Source organism: Bos mutus, chromosome 18 (assembly GCF_027580195.1).
Source record: "Bos mutus isolate GX-2022 chromosome 18, NWIPB_WYAK_1.1, whole genome shotgun sequence".
NCBI classification, from domain to species: Eukaryota; Metazoa; Chordata; class Mammalia; order Artiodactyla; family Bovidae; genus Bos; species Bos mutus.
The window spans coordinates 22,676,358-22,701,128 of NC_091634.1; the positions used below are offsets into that span (position 1 = coordinate 22,676,358).

The window sequence follows — 24,771 nt, forward strand, 5'->3', positions numbered from 1 at the left end:
ACCAGTACACCTTCTTTGTGGCTCTGGCCACTGCCAGGCTACCTTCCCATCTCACTTGGCATGAATTATTCTGATAAAAACTTAAAAAGGAAAAAATTAACTATCCAAATACTATAAAAAGAATAAAACATAACATTGTGAGAATTTGTGTCAAGTAATATTCTTACTCTGGGACTTGCTTGTAGCTCAGATAGTAAAGAATCTGCCTGCAATGCAGGAGACCAGAATTCAATCCCTGGCTCCAGCAGATCCTCTGGAGAAGGATGTGGCAATCCACCCCAGCATTCTTGCCTGGAGAATCCCATACATGAGGAGCCTGGAGGGCTACAGTTCATGGGGTCACAAAGAGTCAGATATGATTGAGCAACTAATACTATTGAGCAAATACTACTGTTACTGCTAATATTCTTCAGTTCAGTTCACTCAGTCATGTCCAACTCTTTGCGACCCCAGAGACAGGCTTCCCTATCCATCACCAACTTCCGGAGCTTGCTCAAACTCAGGTTCAACAAGTTGGTGATACCATCCAACCATCTCACCCTCTGTCATCCCCTTCTCTTCCTGTCCTCAATCTTTCCCAGCATCAGGGTCTTTTCAAATGAGTCAGTTCTTTGCATTAGGTAGCCAAAGTATTGGAGCTTCCATCTCAGCATCAGTCCTTCCAATGAATACTCAGGACAGATTTCCTTTAGGGTTGACTGGTTTGCTCTCCTTGCAGTCTGAGGGATTCTCAAGAGTCTCCTTCAACACCACAGTTCAAAACCATCAATTCTTCAGTGCTCAGCTTTCATTATGATCCAACTCTCACATCCATACATGACTACTGGAAAAACCATAGCCTTGACTAGACAGACCTTTGTTGGCAAAGAAATGTCTCTGCTTTTTAATATACTGTCCAGGTTGGTCATAGCTTTTCTTCCAACGAGGAAGCGTCTTTTAATTTCATGGCTGCAGTCACCATCTGCAGTGATTTTGGAGCCCAAGAAAATAAAGTCTCTCACTGTTTCCACTGTTTCCCCATCTATTTGCCATGAAGTGATGGGACCAGATGCCACGATCTTAGTTTTCTGAAAGTTGAGTATTAAGCCAACTTTTTCCACTCTCCTCTTTCACTTTCATCAAGAGGCTTTTTAGTTCCTCTTTGCTTTCTGCCATAAGGGTGGTGTCATCTGCATATCTAAGGTTACTGATATTCTATTGGCAATCTTGATTCCAGCTTGTGCTTCATCCAGCCCAGCGTTTCTCATGATGTACTCTGCATATAAGTTAAATAAGCAAGGTGACGATATACATCCTTGATGTACTCCTTTCCCAATTTGGACCAATCCACTGTTCCATGTCCGGTTCTAACTGTTGCTTCTTGACCTCCATACAGATTTCTCAGGAGGTAGGTAAGGTGTTCTGGTATTCCCATCTCTTAAAGAATTTTCCAATTTGTTGTGATCCACACAATCAAAGGCTTTAGCATAGTGAAGCAGAAATAGATGTTTTTCTGGAATTCTCTTGCTTTTTCTATGATCCAAATTATTCTTTGATTTATAGAGCAATAAGAATATTAGTTGGAATTCTCTTGCTTGGATAATAGAAAAAGCAAGAGAATTCCAACTAATATTCTTACTGCTCTCAAAATCAAGGGGTGACCTAGATCCATGGTTTTCCATCCCCACCCAGCACACCACAATTATAAGGTACTTCAAAGTTTGATCTGTTCTAGAAAGAAGTATGAAGTGTATAACTTGCCTCTATTATTCTCCTCCTGATATCATGTACTGCACATAGACCCCAATATTCTCACATACACAGCACTTTACCACTTTATGCGCTGGGCCCTTGGTAACCTGAATTTACCACATGAAAGAAGTCTTTACCTGAAATGTCACAGTAGATGGTCTGCTGGTAGAGCTTGGCTTCCCGGGGATTAAAGTACACAGTGATTTCAGCTGATGAATTGGGCCAGACATCGCCTTCCTAAAAACATGAAAGAATCATTAAAAAACAATATGATGAAGGGAAGACACTGCTTTTAAATGCTGTTATTATAACTCTAGGAAATTTGAAGGAAATATTTTGACAAAAAATAAAAGAAAGCACAACTTTACCCAATAGATAGGAAATTTCTATTACTTGTCAAGAGGTGATACAAGCTGGAAAAAAGCTTCAAAGATCATTTCAGTGAGTAAATGGGTTTATAATTACTTACTAAAGGAAGCTAGAGTACTTAGGGCATTTTCTAAAGTTTGTAGATTCAACTAACATTCATTGTACGCCAATGCGTGTACAGCATTGGGCTTCAGAGATTAAGAAAGGCAAGGTCTAAGATTGCATGGAGCTCATCTCTTAGAGGGATGATAAAAATGTACACAAATATCTTAAAATATATGTGATAACTGCTATCTGTGCTTTAGCTACATAAGATCCAGATACTGCTTTTCACACGCAAAGAAGTGATCTAATTCACTTGACGGAGAAGCCATGTTCTGAGCCTTTGAGTGACAGCGTAAGGAAATACTCTTATTTTGTGAAAATACCCATGGTCTGAGGCAGAATGATGGCCAATTCGAACTCTGGTTCTGATCCTGTGTGATATTATTTCTCATTTTAGCTCAAACTACTCAAAAGTTGTAATAAGAAAACTGAGGTTTGAAACTGTAATGCAACATATGACAATATCAGAATCCCCTTGAGATACCCTTTTGAAAAACATTTTCTACTAACCATGTAACCTCTCAGGGCTGTAAAAGGACATGTTATATCACCTGCCTCAAAGGGTTTCCATGATGAGGGATCATGAGGTCAAATGCTTTTGACCCACATTTAGTACACAGTAAGAGCTCAGCAAATAATGGCTTGCTATGATTGATGTTATTCTTTTGCCGCTTGGAATGACTAAGATGAAAATATCAGAAAAATTAGGGAAGAAAATGTGTTTTTTTCTAAGGTTTTTGTAAATAAGGCCAAGTAGAGTATCAGTGATAAGCACATCCAAAAATGTATAAACACTCCTACCAACTAAATAAAAAACTAAGGAAGGTGACGATAAATAATCAGGATCCAGTTTCAGACGATCCATCATGCATGTTCTATTTCCATTCTGACTTGACATGAACACAGTGCTGGAATAAAGAATTAAGCAGACACGAAAGGGGTTTAAAATGCAGATATCAAACAAGAGGGCAAGGAAGAGAAAAGTAGAGTCAATTTGGGTTTGCTTATGAAGGTAACTGTCTGGTGAGTGTGCTTCTCAGGTTGTATGCCCCTGCTTCAGGAGAATAAAGGGCACGGAGACTCCAAGAAGGAGCAGTGAGGGCTGTGGGGGTCATGTGGGTCCTGGGAGCTCTCACACCCCTTCAGCCCACCAGGATGAAGGTCCTGTGAGGGTGGGTGCTAGCCTATCTCCAGCACCTAAACCAGAGGTGGCTCAGAGTAAGTGTTCAATATATTTATTGAATTGGTTGTATCCATTCAGTTTGCACAATGTGTAGTTATTGGCAGTTGCCTATTCATCTTTGCAACCTATTTCTGCCACCTTCTCCTCAACTGGAACCCAAAAGTCATACAGTTTTAGATCTGACAGGGACTTTTGAGATCATGCAGGGAATAGGGAAGTCCTAAGCACTTTCACTTATTTGGGCATCTCATTGTAGCCCTTTTCCAAACTTGTATCTGGTATCTGCTCTCTTCTGATAAATAGTGAATACCTCGCCCGTTTTGATTTGTGGGGATTCTGGTGATATGGAGTGCTGTGTACGTTTGTGGCTAGAACGAGCAGAGAGGCCAAGCAGAAAAGGTGGTTCATCCATTCAGTGGTATATCAGTGGGTAGTCCATATTAGAATGGTTGAAGACCTGGGCTTACTCCTAACCCACAAGACAAATGTATTCCCCTGGAGGGATCAGGCTCTGCTTTGTTTGGAAGTGTAGAATGGATACAGCTAACCTGTTCCCATTCAAACTGCTTGACCACAGAGGCCATCGTGGATCCCTAGAAAATCTCTACTGGAAAAGCCTCACCAAAATGGTAGGAAATGCCCCAAAAAAGGATATGCTGGAAGACAGATAAGCTCAGTACCTGTGGATAAATTCAAGTGTTATGGTTCCCACTGCTGGGCATACACACTGAGGAAACCAGAATTGAAAGAGACACGTGTACCCCAATGTTCATCGCAGCACTGTTTATAATAGCCAGGACATGGAAGCAACCTAGATGTCCATCAGCAGATGAATGGATAAGAATGCTGTGGTACATATACACAATGGAGTATTACTCAGCCATTAAAAACAATACATTTGAATCAGTTCTAATGAGGTGGATCAAACTGGAGCCTATTATAGAGAGTGAAGTAAGCCAAAAAGAAAAACACCAATACAGTATACTAACGCATATATATGGAATTTAGAAAGATGGTAACAATAACCCTGTATACGAGACAGCAAAAGAGACACTGATGTATAGAACAGTCTTTTGGACTCTGTGGGAGAGGGAGAGGGTGGGATAATTTGGGAGAATGGCATTGAAATAAGTATAATATCATATATGAAACGAGTCGCCAGTCCAGGTTCCATGCACGATACTGGATGCTTGGGGCTGGTGCACTGGGGTGACCCAGAGGGAGGGTATGGGGAGGGAGGAGGGAGGAGGGTTCAGGATGGGGAACATATGTATACCTGTGGCAGACTCATTTTGATATATGGCAAAACCAATACAATATTGTAAAGTTAAATAAAATAAAATTTTAAAAAAAAAAAAAAAAACACTTTCAAAAACATTATTCAAGCAAGAAAATCCAGGGCCCACGTGTACACAAGAAGGGAATACACTTAAGTATTATCCCAGAGGCACTTTTGCACACCCCATCTTCAAAGAAGTCTGATTATCAGACTGTGCTTACTCACTCAGTCGTGTCTGACTCTTTGCAACCCCATGGACTATAGTCTGCCAGGCTTCTCTGCCCATGGGGATTCTCCAGGCAAGAATACTGGAGTGGGCTGCCATGCCTTCCTCCAATTGGCTAAGTTGGGAAAAGGTAGGACAGACATGCTCCAGAGAGGCTATCAGAATCTCCCAGAGGAAGGAGCAGTAACATCTGGATGTGCCCCAGGAGCAGACTGTCTGACATGGATGGCTTGGAGGCTTAGAAAGCCTTCTGCATGGTAAGGGAAGACCAGTACAAGAGAGTCTGAGCCCACCGGGTGTTCAGACTGGGCGAATGCGACTGTGGGTCCCTTGCTTTCTTATCCTAGGCTGCAGTGGTTTTATTGTGTCTACGACATCTGCTAGTAATTTACAGCTTTTACTGAGCCCCAGGAGGTAATTCAAGGACAAATCCTATTCTAAACCCTCTCCTGGGCTTGTAGCAGCCTATGTGCATTAAGAGTGCTGAGTGTATCTGTAAAAACAGAAGTATAGTCATTCAGTTTTCTGTCACCGAAGGATGCTTCTCACAAAAGGTCATGTCAAGGAGTTAGGAACATGTAGAAGGACACTTTTATTTTTTAGCTGGAATTAAAATAAAAGTTAAACAACTTAATTTTTTTTTTTTAACAGCAAAAACTCACTACAGCATTTCCTACCAAATCAGAGAGTGCAAATACCAGAAACAGGTCATCAGCCTAAGATGATCCCATTTTTACTTATGTATCTTTGATATATTTCATATTACTTTTCAGACATTTCTGAAGTTAAATACCATGCCATTTATGTCGTCTCTGAAAAAGAATTTTTCTTTCTTTATTGCTCAGTTCTAAAGTTTCTTTCTGAGAGCCAAAACATTCAGAATGTTCCCCGCTGGCTCTGACATCAGTATCGTTTCCTCCCAGGCCTGTGAAACCAGCCTCATCACCCAGAACCCCCTGCTGTTCTCCTTTGCCTTCCACAAACAACTCCTTTCCCATGGTTGTCCATTTTCCTGCTCCAAATGAGAGACTGAGAATGTAGAACATAATCTGCAGATGCCCATTATCTTGTTTGTTGAAAATAATTGGTAAAATGGCCTTCAGTTTTACTGTAATGATCTTCCTTCTTGGTCTTAATCTTTTGTTTTCCCCTCAGAACCACCACTACATTTCACTTATAAGTGACCTGCTAGAAGAAATCAACTTTGAATTTTCAAGTTTAAAGTTAATTTGCTATGTTTGTGTTTTGGGCCCAAATATTAAATATTTCTGGAAATGGAACTTCTGGGACAAGAACAACCAAGTGTCTTGACAGGGACAGTTTAGAGACGTTTTGAAAGCTATTTATGAACATAAAGCCACTGGTTCATGATAAGCAATCAATACGATCATGAGAAGGGAATCACATTAAAATGATCTCCTTAAAAAATGATATTGGCAATGATTAAATAGGACCTTTAAAAATTCTCTATGATGACCTACAAGACCTTCTAGAACTTACACCAAAAAAAGATGTCCTTTTCATCATAGGGGACTGGAATGCAAAAGTAGGAAGTCAAGAGATACCTGGAAGTACAGGCAAATTAGGCCTTGGAGTACAAAATGAAGCAGGGAAAAGACTAACAGAGTTTTGCCAAGAGAATGCGTTGGTCACAGAAAACACCCTCTTCCAACAACACAAGAGATGACACTATACATGGACATCAACAGATGGTCAATTTCAAAATCAGATTGATTATATTCTTTGCAGCTGAAGAGGGAGAAGCTCTATACAGCCAGCAAAAACAAGACTGGGAGCTGACTATGGCTCAGATCATGAGCTCCTTATTGCAAAATTCAGACTTAAATTGAAGAAAGTAGGGAAAACCATTAGACCATTCAGGTATGACCTAAATCAAATCTCTTACAGTTATACAGTGGAAGTGACAAATAGATTCAATGGATTAGATCTTGTAGACACAGTGCCTGAAGAACTATGAACCGAGGTTCATGACATTGTACAGAAGACAAGGAACAAGACTACCCCAAGAAAAAGAAATGCAAAAAGGCAAAATGGTGGTCTGAGGAGGCCTTACAAATAGCTAAGAAAAGAACAGAAGCCAAAGACAAAGGAGAAAAGGAAAGATATACCCATCTGAATGCAGAGTTCCAAAGAATGGAAAGGAAAGATAAGAAAGACTTCATAGTGATCATTGAAAAGAAAAAGAGGAAAACAATAGAATGGGAAAGACTAGAGATCTCTTCAAGAAAATTAGAGATACCAAGGGAATATTTCATGCAAGTTCAGTTCAGTTCAGTTCACTCAGTCGAGTCTGACTCTTTGCAACCCCATGGACTGCAGCATGCCAGCCTTCCCTGTCCATCACCAACTCCCAGAGTCTGCTCGAACTCATGTTCATCGATTTGGTGCTGCCAACCATCTCATCCTCTGTCGTCCCCTTCTCCTCCTGCCTTCAATATTGCCCAGCATCACAGTCTTTTCCAATGAGTCAGTTCTTGGCATCAGGTGGTCAAAGTATTGCAGCTTCAACATCAGTCCTTCCAGTGAATATTCGGGACTGCTTTCCTTTAGGATGGATTGGTTGAATTTCCTTGCAGTCCAAGGGACTCTCAAGAGTCTTCTCCAACACCACAATTCAAAAGCATCAATTCTTCAGTGCTCTGTTTTCGTTATGGCCCACCTCTCACATCCATACATGACTACTAGAAAAACCATAGCTTTGACTAGACTGACCTTTGTCGGCAAAGTAATGTCTCTGCTTTTCAATATGCTGTCTAGGTTAGTCATAAGCTTTTCTTCCAAGAAGCAAGTGTCTTTTAATTTCATGGCTGCAGTCACCAACTGCAGTGATTTTGGAGCCCAAGAAAATAAAGTCTGTCACTGTTTCCATTGTTTCCCCATCTATTTGCATGAAGTGATGGGACCGGATGCTATGATCTTAGTTATCTGAATGTTGAGTTTTAAGCCAGCTTTTTCACTCTCCTCTTAGATGGGTACAATAAAGGACAGAAATGGTATAGACCTAACAGAAGCAGAAGATATTAAGACGAGTGACAAGAATACACAGAAGAACTATACAAAAAAGATCTTCATGACCCAGATAACCAGAATGGTGTGATCCCTCACCTAGAGCCAGATATCCTGGAATGTGAAGTCAAGTGGGCCTTAGGAAGCATTACTATGAACAAAGCTAGTGGAGGTGGTGGAACTCCAGCTGAGCTATTTCAATTCCTAAAACATGACGCTGCACTCAAGATGCCAGCAAATTTGGAACACTCAGCAGTGGCCACAGGACTGGAAAAGGTCAGTTTTCATTCCAATCCCAAAGAAAGGCAATGCCAAAGAATGTTCAAAATACTGCACAATTGCACTCATCTCACACACTAGCAGAGTAATGCTCAAAATTCTCTAAGCTAGGCTTCAACAGTATGTGAAGTGAGAATTTCCAGATGTTCAAGCTGGATTTAGAAAGGGCAGAGAAAACAAGAGATCATATTGCCAACATCCGTTGGATTATTGAAAAAGCAAGAGAGTTCCAGAAAAAACATCTAATTCTGCTTTATTGACTATGCCAAAGCCTTTGACTGTGTGGATCACAACAAACTGGAAAATTCTTCAAGAGATGGGAATACCAGAACACTTTACCTGCCTCCTGAGAAATCTGTATGTAGGTCAAGAAACAACAGTAGAACCAGACATGGAACAGCAGATTGCTTCCAAATTGGGAAAGGAGTACATCAAGGCTGTATATTGTCACCCTGCTTATTTAATTTATATGCAGAGTATATCACGCAAAATCCCAGACTGGATGAAACACAAGTTGGAATCAAGATGGCCAGGAGAAATATCAATAACCTCAGATATGCAGATGACACCACCCTTATGGCAGAAAGCAAAGAGGAACTAAAGAGCTTCTTGATGAAAGTGAAAGAGGAGAGTGAAAAAGTTGGCTTAAAACTCAACATTATTAAACTAAGATCATGGCATCTGGTCCTATCACTTCATGGCAAATAGATGGGGAAACAATTGAAACCATGACAGACTTTATTTTCTTGGGCTCCAAAATCACTGCAGATAGTGACTGCAGCCATGAAATTAAAAGACACTTGGTCCTTGGAAGAAAAGGTTCGATGCAGGATACAGGAAGCTTGGGGCTGGTGCACTGGGATGACCCAGAGGGATGGTATGGGGAGAGAGGTGGGAGGGAGGTTCAGGATGGGGAACACGTGTACACCCATGGTGGATGCATGTTGATGTATGGCAAAACCAATAAAATATTATAAAGTAAAAAAAGAAAAAAAGCTATAACCAACCTAGACAGCATATTGAAAAGCAGAGATATTACTCTGCCAACAAAGGTCCGTCTAGTCAAAGCTATGCTTTTTCCAGTAGTCATGTATGGATGTGACAGCTGGACAATAAAGAAAGTTGAGTGCCAAAGAATTGATGCTTTTGAACTGTGGTGTTGGAGAAGACTCTTGAGAGTCCCTTGGAGACTCCTTGGAACAAGGAGATCAAACTAGTCAATCCTAAAGGAAATCAGTGCCGAATACTCATTGGAAGGACTGATGCTAAAGCTGCAACACTTTGGTCATATGATGCCAAGAACCGACTCATTGGAAAAGACCCTGATGCTGGGCAATACTGATGGCAGGAGGAGAAGGGGATAACAGAGGATGAGATGATTGGATGACATTACCTACTTGATGCTCAAACTCTGGGAGTTGGTGAGGGACAGGAAAGCCTGGTGTGCTGCAGTCCATGGGTTCACAAAGAGTTGGACATGACTGAGTGACTGAACTGACTTAAAAATTCTCTATCGAAAATCTTTAGATAAAAATAAAATACTTTAAAATCACCTTTTCCCCTCCTATCTATTACCCATCTCCTTCCTTCCTTCTTTCCAATGAAGAATTATTTCTTGAAAAATTTTGAAAATCAAAGCCCAAAGTACAAGAAGAATGGGCTGTAACTCACTCCAGTATTCCTCCCTGGAAAATCCCATGGACAGACGAGCCTGGTGGACTATAGTGCATAGGGGTCACAAAGAGTTAGACATCACTGAGCAATTGAGCTTACATACATGGATACATTGTTTTATCTGGAAAGTAGTTTACAGTATGACTCTGCCTATATGTATCATAAAATAGCTGCATTTTAATTCCCAACTTACATTTAGAAGAATAATCCAAATGTTTGCCCACTCAAATGTTACACTTTCCAATCATACTCTCTAATCTGGCAAGAGATTAGACACAACATAAGACTGAACTGTATTTAACTTCAAACCGTTCTATTTTCTATTAAGTGAGAGCTCATGTTCCCAGTACTGTGTTAAGTGCTGATGTGCACTATCTAGTTCAATCTTTACAACCTTGTGAAGGAGTATTATCCCCATTTTAAACACGTGAAAACCAAGGCAAGGAGAAGTTAAGTATCTCACGCAAGGCTGCATCAACAGTTAAGTGGCAGAGCTGGGATTCTGTAGTACTTTTTTCTTTAATTTCCTGAACCCTGCTGCAATGATAACAAAACGTGAGGCCTCTGCTTTTAAAAACTGTCAGGAGAAGTTTTAAAACACCACACCCAACAATCAGGCTTAACGGAAGCCAGTGGGACCTGGTGTTCGTCCAGTGGACACAGTAGGACGTGCTGCATCCCCAAACGTTCAGGGGCTCTGGAAGGTGACTGGCAGGAGGTCCCTATGAATGACACAGTCAACGTTAGCACGGGGCAGCTCTTGAGAAGTGCCCTGGAGGATTTTCACCAAGCTGTCCCGGTTGGGTCAGGGTACAGCCGATTCAGAACAAGGTTACCGAATAATGACTACAAGAGCAGCTATAACGTGTCATGGATTTCATAAGGTTCTACCAAAATGGAAATATTCTTTTGGTAGAATGGTTTCTGCTATCTTATCGTATTTAAGAAAAATTTAAAGAATTTCTCTTGGGAAATAAAAATATCCCGTTAAAGTCAAATTTCTATTAGACAATAAGAGAAAAAACAGAAGCACTGATTAGCAGCTATAATCCACAATGACTTTCTTAGAACCTTCCAGATCAGTGGAAGGTTCTCTTTATTGTCACCTGGGGCAAATATTAATAGAAGTGTCTCAAAGAGAAATAAGAAAAAATAGAAGCTAAAAACTAAAGGTAAACTATTCTAATTATCATTGAAAGAAAAGACTGAATTGGCACATGGCATGCAAAGAGATTTTTCTCTTTCAGTATATCTCCTGGGAGAGGAAACTGTGAATTTAGGCAAGTTTTGATTCAGACCAGAAAAGTTTTTAAGACAAGGTTTTAAGATCTGGCTATTCTGGGGAGACGTCCCTGGAGGTCCAGTGGTTAAGACTTTACCTTCCAACACAGGGAGTGTGGAGTCCATCCCTGGTCAAGGACCTAAGATCCCACATGCCTTGTCGCCAAAAAACCAGAACATAAAACAAACAATATTGTGAGAAATTCAATAAAGACTTTAAAAAACGGTCCACCACATCTAAAAAAAAAATCTTAAAAAAAAAAAAGATTTGGCCATCTCTCAGAGAATGTTTCACAGAAGATCTCTTTTGGGTCAGATACTCCAACCCATGTACAGCAAAAACTCCAGTGGGATTTTGTGGAGCTGAGGTAGTTGTGTGTGATGTTCCTACATTCCTCTGGAGAGAGCCAGACCTGCATCACTTTCAACAAAGAACGGTCTTAATTTATTTAACAAGCCATGAGGAACCTTGATGGTTCTAAGACTTCCCTAAGTCTCCCTCTACCTCCACTGGTTCTCAAATACAACAGTGAATATACCAGCACAAATGGAAAAGATTTAGCTGAGCACAAAGATCTGAGAGGATGAACAATAATAAAGGGAGGGTGAAGAATGGGAAAACCATGCTGATGGAAGAGCCATGACTTGTCAAGGACAGTTTGTTCTCAGCACATCCCTGTCCTCTTTTCTCCTTTCCGGTGTCCATTTCCAAGAAGTCAGCGCCCACATGTTTGCAATGTGACTCACGACTAATGGTACGAGAAGTGGAAGGGGTTTGCAGTAAAAAGCTCGATCCTTCCTCTTTGCTACCCATCTGGGCTCCCACCCAACCTAGTTCTGCTGAGCTCACATGCGATGACAATTTGAGAAAAATAAAGTAAACTAAATTTGAGCTGTGCTTTCAAAGTCTGAATTGCTGAATCCCCTGTTTTCTGCAGGCTTAGGTGACGACAAAGCACGGTTTACTGTTTCTTACATGATAATAAAGAAATTATCAAGTTTCTCTCCCTTTAAAAGACTTAGTTAAATTAAGCTGAAGCTTCCTAGGAATACTGGATGCAGTCTGCTTTGATGGAAGACATTTGCTAAAAGAAGCAGACATGTTTTCCCTGATGTCAGTCAGTCAATCAGTTAGGGCCAGTTTGGGCAAATATCTTTAAATTCTCAGACATTTCTTTTTGAGAAAATATCTAGTGTTCAACATTCAGAAAATTGCTGCATTTTAAAAGTGTGACCTGAGCTAGCAGTACCAGAGTTCAGAAGCAAGGCTATCACACCTATGCTGTGATTTCTCAGAGGACTCCTAGATGCCCATGGAAATCCAAAGCTTAATTCTCTCTTTTTGCCCTGTAATATTCTTCTGCCTCTCAATTCTCAGAATTGTGTTTTTTGTCTTTAAATCTCTCTCACTCAGGGTACTCAAGAGACATAAGCAAAGGAAATTAGAGAATAAGACTGTCAAAATTCTGTACAGCTAGAGTCCATCTAGTAAAATAGAATATTACATTTCTGAAAGTAGTCCATTTCACTCGTTTTTCTGGAAGGCACAAAACATGCATAATAGACTCAATTTTGTGATTCTTTCCCAAAGGGGAAAGAAACCTGTGTGGATGCAGGTGGCTTGAGAAATGATCAGTATTCTATAGAACCTAGTGCCTTCCCTAGGTAAGGAATAAAGGGAAATTTTAGGTTAAGGACATTAGTATTTTGAGATGTTATCAAAAGAACTGACATGAGGAACTTGATGTAAATAGCAGTAATACACAACATGTTTTAATGACTAGAACAACAATTTTTGTTACTATTAGAATGTCAGTGATTACTATTAGAATATCAAGAAATTACAAACTAAGTTGAAAAAAATCCCTTCCATCCAGTTTTCATGTATTTGCCCAAAACTGCCTACTTCTTGTGTTTTTGCCCATACCTTTCTTCCACTAATGAACATGTCTGGGGTCTCTCAAAAGACAAACTTCCACTTCTATACTCAGTGACCACACAAGATCCAAAGATGCCCAGGCGTAACTCCCCAAGATTCTCCCAACAGACCCTATAGCAATGGTATTCAATGAGCATGATGAGAAGAAGGTGAACTGAGACAGTGGAACCAACCAGGTATCAAGCAGTGAAAAGGTTATAGAATAGAGTAAGAACCTGTAGTTCCAGAGTTTTGGATCATTCTTACAGCACTGAGTCAAACTACTTCTCACAAGATCATATAAACAAAATGTGATTTAAATTCAAACCCTCACCACCTTTTGACAATTTATGGACAGTGATTGATCTCTTAATCTTGAATCTACTTGCTTTAAATTCAAAGAGCCTCTAAAAGAGGAACAATGTTCCCATAAAACACTCAATATGCAAGGAACACAATAAGGGCTAAACTAACCTCTATTTGAGATGATGCATTTAAAGAACCAGATATATAGACAAAGGTCTGAGAAAATAAGCATATCATTTATTACTTATTTTCAGACCCTAAAGTACCATTTTTTTTTCTTTTTGGTTTTTAAACTTACTTTTTAAGTTTACCTCATTTGAAGAAAATATCCTTCCTTAGTGGACAAAGAGGCTGAAGGACCTAACAGAAAGCAAGATAGTCTCTAAACCCCTACATCAACCTTTAATTTTATTTTTTGAGCAGGCCATCAATTAGAGACTGACTGTTAGATCAGTAGGTGGCACTGCTTGGTTTTAATCATCCCTGCTTCTATTGTGAACTCAGATCATATCAAGAAACTAATTAAAAAGAATAACATCCTAATAAAGAAAACTAATCACTGATGCATAGCTCAACTGTCAGAAATTAAATAGTGGCCATTTGGCACAACTGATCTTATACATGAGCAAGATTCAGAAGATCCTTCAGTAGAAAACTGTGATGGACAAGGCATAATAGGGTAGAAAGACATGCAGGATGACCTGGTGAGCTCTCAGTCAGCTGATTCTCCTCTTGGCCTTCCTTCTCTGTGAAGTAACAGCCTCTCCCCTCTTTGCAGGGCCTCTAAAGGTGAGCACCTGGGGGCTATCTTAGGCCTGCTGCAAATTTCTTCCTGTGCTCTGTTCTTATTTTAGAATTTCCATCTGCTCTTCATCCCTTCTGTGAAGACCTCCAAAGGATACTCATAAATCTTGCCTCCAGATCTGATTCCCATCCCACAAATTAAGTACTGTATTTTCAAAATTATTTGGAAATCTAGTGTCATCTCAAATTCAACCTGTTCAGAACCAAATTCATCTTCATTAATTGATTTCCATTTGTTCATTTATTCCTTCATCCACCCATTAATTGGTACTGTGCTATGCATGGGGTATAGATAAGGATAAGGCACTTCTTGATTTTAAGGAGCTCAGAGTCTGTCAGACTAGAGAATCATAACCTACTAGCCAAAAAGGATCAACACGCCCTACCCAAATATCCTTATCTGGTATTCGAGGCAGCTGATGCCACAGGAGATGAAATGGCTTGCTGAAGGTCACATTTGCTATTGGCAAAGCTAGGAGTGAAACCCAGGACTTCTGGCTTGCCAGTTCCTAATAAGTCATAATTCTCCCAGTCACTCTAGTTCAGATCTGAGAAGACATGTGATTCTTCACCATGTCTCACCCTCAATAGCCAGTCTACCAAAAAGCACTTAGGTGTCTTTCTTTTGAGCATCTCTCACATCTGCCATTTCCATTGCTTTCCGACTGTCATCAGGCTGTTTCAGGTCAGCATCACCTTCACACAGCACACCTTCCACTTGCCAGCAGATATTCAGTTTCCTGACCTTCCCTGCATTAGTGAATTTCCCCTGCCTGACCTGCACTACCCATCCCACCCCTATGCATCCTCCTCCAATTTGATCCACAAGTGGACGCTAAGATAATCTTTCTGAAACACACTGAACACTCCCTGTGCCTGATCCAAAACTGAACTGAGTCTCAGAAACCCTCAGTATCAGTTATCAAACTAGGATCCACAGAACACTGACTCCAGTATATATTTTGTGGGAAAAGGGGTCTCTGGTCATGGGGAAATACTGTTTGCACTTTGCCCTTTGAGAGTCACAGTCTCTTGAATCAGTATTTCCCAAAATTATTTGACTGCAAAATTCCCTTTTTGCAGGGAACATACACTACCACCTGTCAGATCCAGTGTTTACAGAAACACAATGTAGGAGACAGTCAGCCATAGCATAACAGGTTGCCAGGGCAGCCCAGACATGCCAACTCTCCTTCTCAATCTCAGTTCTTATATTCTCCATGACCACCGGCTCCAGACAAACTTATCGTTTCATTGCTATTTAATAGGCTATGAACCTAACACTTTCTCTTTTCTTTGTTTTCATAACTTTACCAATTGGAAACATTCTTCTTCCTTTCTTAAATCTTACCCTTCCTCCAATATTCAGGTCAGATCTAATCTCTACTATAAATCTTTTACCAGCTCCCTCATAGAATTCATTTACCTGTATCATAAAACCAAAATCTCAACGGTGGAAAATACTCATAGTTCACATCTGAGTCAAGAAGCTACTGGTACAAAATTTTCCCATAAATAACTTCAAAAGTAATTTACAAGGTAAGATTGCATTACACTCACAAGAACTGTATTTCTATAAAACTATCAGGGTCTCTAAGTAGGAAAAAAGGAAATTTAATATCAATAAATAATTCACTATAACAGATACTGAGTTCTGCTCTTTCTACCAGAAAAACACTAAGGAAGACATTAGGAAAAATTCATGACTTCATTTTTCAATTTGCAAAAATTATCAAGAATCAGCTAATAAATACTATCATGAGAAGAAAGCCTGAATACTTTACAGAAAAGATAAAATCATTACAGATGCTATAAGCATCACTTATATACTAAGCAAATATTATCCCCTTCCTGGAGATTCTTTTCATACAACATAAACAAAATTAGTCTCATTTATTTAAAAGATATCATATCTGTGTATCACTATCTTATAAAGTGGTTTTCTTCCTAATGGTAAAAATATGCCTTGTGCCCAATTCAGTTCCTATTTTAGAATTCAAAAATAATATTAAATGCCACATATTAACACATTTAACATCTGCAATGAGAAGCTTTGGGTTTTGTGCATGAAGAAAAGAAAATCTGAGGTTAAGCCTAGTCTTTTTACTTCTGAATTTAATATGTACAAGCCTTAGCTGTGGGCCTCCCACCTCCTTTTGACTACCAATCTTTGCCATCCCAGAGTCACCCAACCCCAGAAGGCTATGAGAAAAGGACAGCAGTCATCAGCCTGGATTCTCTGTACCAGCTGGGAAAAATCTTGGACTGCCCACACTCTGGGCCTTGCCAGCCATGTCTAAGATTGCCCTGACTGATTGCTCCTCCCTGCCTCTGTCCCACTCAGCAACTTACTTGCCTGGGATTTGTAATGCCTTCTTGAGCTTCTCACATCTTTGGGTATGGCTTACTTTTACAGGTACATGTCCTGTCCTTCCAAGACTATATTTTCACCTTGACTTAACCTCTTTCTGGTCTAACTCATTATATCTGAAGATCCCTTGGCTCAGTTGAACCCTAGATTGTCTTCTGACATGAGAGAAGATTCAGCCTCAATCCACATCTCCAACCTTATTTTCCTACACGAACCCTTTACTTCAAGCAAAACTGAACCATTAATGGAGCTCTAAACGAACCACTCCTTGAATGAAACCCCAATTTTGTTTTCCAAAAGTTCCATTCTGCAAGATCCAACTCAAGGCTCTGCTCTCAAAAAGCCTACTCTAACTTTGTAGCCTATGATAATCACCTCAGCCTCTGAATTAGTGTCCTGACAATCTTTACCAGTGATTCACATAGCCAATTCTACTAAATATTAGTTCCAAAGGGTATCTCCAAGGGGAAGGCTTCCTCTTAGAGATTTATAATGCTCATTATCATATGAAAGACTTTTAGCCATCTAACAGCAAAATAAACCTTTCAAACAATATGGAACCCAGTGTATCTCAAACTTACTTAGCCATGGAATACCTTTTCTATGTTATATCTTGTAATCATAATTTCGAGGTACAGATAAAAGGAAAACTGCTGTATATAAGTCAGTGGCATTTCTCACAAATGACTTTTTATTCTAATGTGTCCTTGTGCCCAACAGGTCTGAATGGTAACAATCCAGCAGCTCTAACTAGTTGTGGGCTTTCTTAACTCCTATTATTGTCTTTACCCTCACATCAGTCTATGCTTGCTAAGTTTAAAATAACACACAGTGCCCAGCACATACAGAAGATGCTGGCTATTCATTTTGAGGCAGTGGGGCAGAGCGGTCAGCAGTTTGATCTGTGATATAGGCACATAAAAGTAAAAAACATATGAACAGACATAAAGGGAGGAATTTACAATAATGTAATAATAGTAGTGGACTTCAACATCTCACTTACATCAATGGACCAATCACCAGACAGAAAATCAATAAAGAAATTATGACCTTAAATGACATATCAGACCAGCTGTACTTCATAAATATCTACAGGACGTTCCATTCAAAAGCAGCACAATATACATTCTTTTCAAGTACACATGCAACATTCTCCAGAACAGATCACATGCCAAGTCACAAAACAAGTCTAAACAAATTTAAGAGATGGAAATTATATCAAGCATCATGTCCAACTGCAACAGTATGAAAGCAGAAATCAATTACAGGAAGAAAAATGGGTAAAACACAAACACATGGAGACTAAACAACATGCTACTAAAATTCAATGGGTCATGGCAGAAATCAAAAAAGAAAGCATCAAAATACGTCAAAATAAATGACAATAAAAACACAGCTTTCCAAAATCCATGGGATACAGCAAAAGCAGTTCTAAGACAGATATTCATAGCAGTATAGTTGTACCTCAAGAAACAAGAAAAATTTCAAATAAACAATATAACTTATTATCTAAATGAATTAGAAAAAGAAGACCAAACAAAGCCTACAATCAGTAGAAGGAAGGAAAGAATAAATATAAGAGAGGAACTAAATAAAATAGAGAACAACAACAAAAAAAATCAGTGACACCAAGATAAATAAAACTGATAAGCCTTTAGCCAGGGTCATTAAGAGAAAAAGAGGGAGAATGCAAATAAAACAAGAATGAAAGAGGAGAAATTACAACTGATATCACAGAAATACAAACAATTGTAAGAGAATACTATGATGGTCATATGCTAACATATTAGACAACCTAGAAGAAATGGGTAAATTCCCAGAAACATACCATCTTCCAAGATTGAATCAGGAAAAGAATAATCTGAAAGATCGATTACTAGTATCAAAATTGAATTAGTAATCAAAAAATTTTTAAGAGAAAAAAAGTCCCAGACTGCATGGCTTCATGGGGAATTCTATCAAACATATAAAGAAGAGTCTATCAAACTACTTATCAATCTCAAACTAACCCAAAAAATTAAACAGGAGGGAACACTCCCAACCTCATCTTATGAGCCCATTACCCTGATACCAAAGCCAGAGAAAGATACTGCCAAAAAAAAAAAAAACAGGAGACCATTACGGGCCAATATCTATGAAGGATACACATACAAAAATCAACAACAAAATATTAGCAAGCCAAATTTAACAATATATAAAAAGGATCATACATCATGATCAAGTGGGATTGTTCCAGGGATGAAGGGACGGTTCAATATAAACAAATAAATCACTGTGACATGCCACATTAACAAAACAAAAGTTAAAACCCCACACGATCACTTCTCAAATGATTCAGAAAAAGCATTCAACAAAATTCAATTGTCATTCATGATAAAAACTCTGAACAAAGTTGGTATAGAGGGAACATATCTCAACATAATAAAGCCCATTTACAATAAATACACAGCTAATATAATACTCAGTGGTAAAAAGCTAAAAGCTGTTTCTCTAAAATCAGGAATAAGACAAGGATGCCCACGCTTGACAATTCTATTTAACATAATATTAGAAGTTCCAGCCTCAAAAATCAGATAAGTAAAGAAACAAAAGGAATCTAAATTGGAAGAAATGAAACTGTCAGTATTTGCAAATGACATGATACTATATAAAAAGAATCCTAAAATCTCTTCCATAAAACTACTAGAACTAATAAATGAATTTGGTAACATTATAGAATATAAGATTAATATATAGAAATCTGTAGCTTTTCTATACACTAATAATGAACAATTTAAAAAGAAATCAAGAAAACAATTCCATTTACAATTGCATTAAAAAGATGAAAATACCTAGGAATAAACTTAATGAAGGAATTGAAAGACGTATACTCTGAAAACTAAAGACACAGATAAAGAAACAGAAAATGGTTTCTGGTCTTACGTTGAGATCTTTAATCCATTTTGAGTTTATTTTTATGTATGGTGTTAGAAAGTGTTCTAGTTTCATTCTTTTACAAGTGGTACACTGTTGATGGGAATGCAAACTAGTACAGCCACTATGGAGAACAGTGTGGAGATTCCTTAAAAAACTGGAAATAGAACTGCCTTATGATCCAGCAATCCCACTGCTGGGCATACACACTGAGGAAACCAAAAGGGAAAGAGACACGTGTACCCCAATGTTCATCGCAGCACTGTTTATAATAGCCAGGACATGGAAGCAACCTAGATGCCCATCAGCAGATGAACGGATAAGAAAGCTGTGGTACATATACACAATGGAGTATTACTCAGCCATTAAAAAGAATACATTTGAATCAATTCTAATGAGATGGATGAAACAGGAACCTATTATACAGAGTGAAGTAAGCCAGAAAGAAAAACACCAATACAGTATACTAACGCATATATATGGAATTTAGAAAGATGGTAACAATAACCCTGTGTATGAGACAGCAAAAGAGACACTGGTGTATAGATCAGTCTTATGGACTCTGTGGGAGAGGGAGAGGGTGGGGAGATTTGGGAGAATGGCATTGAAACATGTATAATATCATGTATGAAATGAGTCACCAGTCCAGGTTCGATGCATGATACTGGATGCTTGGAGCTGGTGCACTGGGATGACCCAGAGGGAGGGTATGGGAAGGGAGGAGGGAAGAGGGTTCAGGATGGGGAACACAGGTATACCTGTGGCAGATTCATTTCGATATTTGGCAAAACTAATACAATATTGTAAAGTTTAAAAATAAAATTAAAAAAAAAACAGAATAAAAAAAAGAAATAGAAAATGATACAAATAAGTAGAAAAGTATCCTGTATTCATGGACTAGAAGAATTAACATCGTTAAAAAGGCCATATTATCCAAAACAATCTACAGACTTAATATAATCCCTATTAAAATACCCATGACATTTCTCAAAGAACTAGAACAAGTAAACCTAAAACTTACTTGGGACCACAAAAGACCCCAAATAACCAAAACGATCTCAAGAAAAAGGAACAAAGCTCAAAGTATCACACTCCCTGACTTCAGACCATACTAAAAAGCTAAACAAAAGAGTGTGGTACCAGCACATAGATCAATAAAACTGAATAGAAAGCAGACATATAGATCAATGAAACAGAATAGAGAGCCCAGATAAAAACCCACACACCTACAGTCAATTAATCTATGGCAATCTAATTCCACCAACAGACAAACAGATAAAGAAGATGTGGTGTTGTGTGGTGTGTAATACAGTTCAGTTCAGTCCCACAGTAGTGTCTGACTCTTTGCGACCCCACAGACTGCAGCACGCCAGGCTTCCCTATCCATCACCAACACCGGAGTTTACTCAAACTCACGTCCACCGAGTCGGTGATGCCATCCAACCATCTCATCCTGTCGTCCCCTTCTCCTCCTGCCTTCAGTCTTTCCCAGCATCAGGGTCTTTTCCAATGAGTCAGTTCTTTGCATCAGGTGGCCAAAGTATTGGAGCTTCAGCTTCAATCCTTCCAATGAACATTCAGGACTGATTTCCTTTAGGATGGACTGATTTGCTCTCCTTGCAGTCCAAGGGACTCTCAAGAGTCTTCTCCAACACCACAGTTCAAAAACATCAATTTTCAGCACTTAGTTTTCTTTATGGTACAGCTCTCACACCCATACACGACTACTGAAAAAACCATAGCTTTGACTAGACAAACCTTTGTAGGCAAAGTAATATCTCTGCTTTTTAATATGCTGTGTAGGTTGGTCATAGCTTTTCTTCCAAGGAGCAAGTATCTTTTAATTTCCTGGCTGCAGTCACCATCTGCAGTGATTTTGGAGCCCAAGAAAATAAAGTCTGTCATGGTTTTCATTGTTTCCCCATCTATTTGCCATGAAGTGATGGGACTGGATGCAATGATCTTAGTTTTTTGAATGTTGAGTTTTAAGCCAGCTTTTTCACTCTCCTCTCTCACTTTCATCAAGAGGCTCTTTAGCTCCTCTTTGTTTTCTGCTGTAAGGGTGGTGTCACCTGCGTATCTGAGGTTATTGATATTTCTCGTGGTAATATTGATTCCAGCTTGTGTTTCATCCAGTCTGGCATTTCGCATGATGTACTCTGCATATAAGTTAAATAAGCAGGGTGACAATACACAGGCTTGATGCACTCCTTTCCCAATTTGGAACCAGACTGTTGCTCCACATCTGGTTCTAACTGTTGCTTCTTGACCTACATACAGATTTCTCAGGAGACAGGTCAGGTGGTCTGGTATTCCCATCTCTTTCAGAATTCTCCAGTTTATTGTGATCCACGCAGTCAAAGGCTTTAGCATAGCCAATGAAGCAGAAGTAGATGTTTTTCTGGAATTCTCTTGCTTTTTCTGTGATCCAACAGTTGTTGGCAATCTGATCTCTGGTTCCTCTACCTTTTCTAAATCCAGCTTGAACATCTGGAAGTTCACGGTTCACATACTGTTGAAGCCTAGCTTGGAGAATTTTCAGCATTACTTTGCTAGCGTGTGAGATGAATGCAATTGTGCAGTAGTTTGAACATTCTTCAGAGAAGGCGATGGCACCCACTCCAGTACTCTTGCCTGGAAAATCCCATGGACGGAGGAGCCTGGTAGGCTGTAGTTAATGGGGTCGCTAAGAGTCGGACACAACTGAAGTGACTTAGCAGCAGCAGTTGAACATTCTTTGGCATTGGCTCAAACAGTAAAGCATCTGCCTGCAATGCGGGAGACCCAGGAAATGCGGATTTCCTGGGTCAGGAAGATCCCCTGGAGAAGGAAATGGCAATCCACTCCAGCACTCTTGCCTGGAAAATCCCATGGACGGAGGAGACTGATAGGCTACAGTCCATGAGGTCGCAAAGAGTCAGACACGACTGAGCGACTTCACTTTCACTTTCTCTGGAATTGGAATGAAAACTGACCTTTTCCAGTCCCGTGGCCACTGCTGAGTCTTCCAAATTTGCTGGCATGTTGAGTGCAGCACTTTCACAGCATCATCTTTCAGGATATGAAATAGCTCAACTGGAATTCCACCACTTCCACTAGCTTTGTTCGTAGTGACGCTTTCTAAGGCCCACTTGACTTCACATTCCAGGATGTCTGGCTCCAGGTGAGTGATCACACCATCGTGATTATCTTTTTTGTACAGTTCTTCTGTGTATTCCTGCCACCTCTTCTTAATATCTTCTGCTTCTCTTAGGTCCACACCATTTCTGTCCTTTATTGTGCCCATCTTTGCATGAAATGTTCCCTTGGTATCTGTAATTTTCTTGAAGAGATCTCTAGTGTTTCCCATTCTGTTTTCCTCAGCCATAAAAAGGAATGAAATTCTGCCATTTGCAACAAGTAGATAGACCAAGAAAGTATTATGATTAGTGAAATAAGTCAGATGGGGATGACAAATACTATGTTATCACTTACATGTGGAACCTGAAAAATAAAACAAATATATACAGCAACATAGAAACAGACTCACAGGTATAGAAAACAAATTAGTGGATACCAGTAGGAAGAGGGAGTGGAGAGGCGCAAGATAGGGGTATGGAATTAAGAGATACAAACTACTGTGTATAAAAAAGATAAGGAACAAGGATATATTGCACAGCACAGGGAATTATAGTCATTATTTATAATAACTTTAAATGGAGTACCATCTATAGAAATATCAATTCACTACATTGCATACCTTAAAAAAAAAAGAGAATTTAGTCTGTGGAATCAGACAGAGTCTGTTCTAACTCTAGCTCAGGTCTCAGTAGTTAGACAGTGAGGTCAAGGACAATGTCTGTTTTGTTCATCAATGCCCAGTACGCAGTGCCTGGTACAGAACATGCAGTCAATAAGTATTTATTGAGTGAATTAAGGACAAAACAGTTTTCCACTCAAATGACTTTGCCCACCAGAGGACATCTGACATCTGGATGGAGATTTGGTTCTTGCAACTAGCATCCAATGGGTAAAAGTCAGAGCTGCTATTAAAATATCCTGCAGTATACAGGACAAAGAATTATCCAGCCCCAAATGTCAATAGTGAAGACGTTGAGAAACCCTGCTCTAGAGTGAGGCCAATCAGGGATAAATTTCTAACTACTAACACTAATTGCTTGACCTTGAGTAAGTTATCCAATTTCTCTAACTCTTAATTTCCTCATCTATAGAATGGGAGACTAATTATAGCTGATAATAATATATATATATATATATATATATATATAAATGAGATAAAGTAGGTATCATGTATGAAGTGCTTATCAGCAACTGGGGCATAGAGTGTGACCTCTATAAATGTCACCTCTGAGTGTTCTAACCATTAACCACTGGCACATAATGACAATGAGGTCCCTCAGATGGAATCTTTACGCTCTTGGATCACACCGTTATCAATCTCAGAGTGAGTACTCACATCACATTAAGCCCTCTTCCCCACTACATTTATTGCAAGGTTTATTGTATTTATTTGCTTACCAGAGGCTCAATAGTGAAAATGGTATTCAAGAAGAGCATGCTGTCTGCCTGAACCAGCTTTCTCTGATTCTCAAAAGTTCGGGAGAGAATGGAAAGACGTTGTCGGAGAGAAGAATCAATAATGCACTCCTCAAGAAACTCATCAGTCTCACTCTTTTCCTTTTTGCTAAGATCATCACAGACCCTAAAAAAAAAAAAGAAGAAGAAACATGAGATTTATGAGGTACTTCCATGAAGTAAAGGGCTCCCCTCCAGCCCATCCTCTTGTGAATAGTCTCACCCATGACCTTGGGGTGTCCTTCCTTGCCTGAGACTGTAATATACCAGTTGAGAGACCTTATACCTTATCCTCTCAAGAACTTCAGTTTGTTTCCTTCAAGAAGTACCCCAGGCTTCCTATCCTACTCAATGCTCATATGCTTACTCCTGAGCCCTTACAGATATTTGCACAAATATTTTCCTCTAGGTAATTGTGTTTTCCAGGATGCTTTTTCAATATTTAACATCTACCCTGCCTCTCATACTTCAAGGGAAATTTTTTGTTTCTTCTAAACTTGCTTAGCTTGAAATCTTTCCTAGCCATTATTACCTACAGAATCTGGAGCCAGCAAAGACTAGGTTTTGATACTAATTCCACTCTCTATTTACTCACTCTGTGACTTCAGGAGTTACTTAAATCCTCTAAGCCTCAGTGCCATCATCAACAAAATGGAAAGAATAGGAGATCCTCCATCATAAAAATATGTTGAGAATTAAATATGATCAGGGACATGGGGTAATTCTTGGA

General features: G+C 39.3%; 1 protein-coding gene across 1 annotated transcript in view; it reads right to left on the reverse strand.

The window, feature by feature from the left end:
* HYDIN (HYDIN axonemal central pair apparatus protein) overlaps positions 1-24,771 on the reverse strand; it is a 339,548-nt gene that overhangs the window by 229,125 nt on the left and 85,652 nt on the right. Inside the window, 2 exon segments of the mRNA XM_070388036.1 lie at positions 1,869-1,968; positions 23,985-24,168. Of these exon segments, the coding sequence (XP_070244137.1) occupies positions 1,869-1,968; positions 23,985-24,168 (284 nt within the window).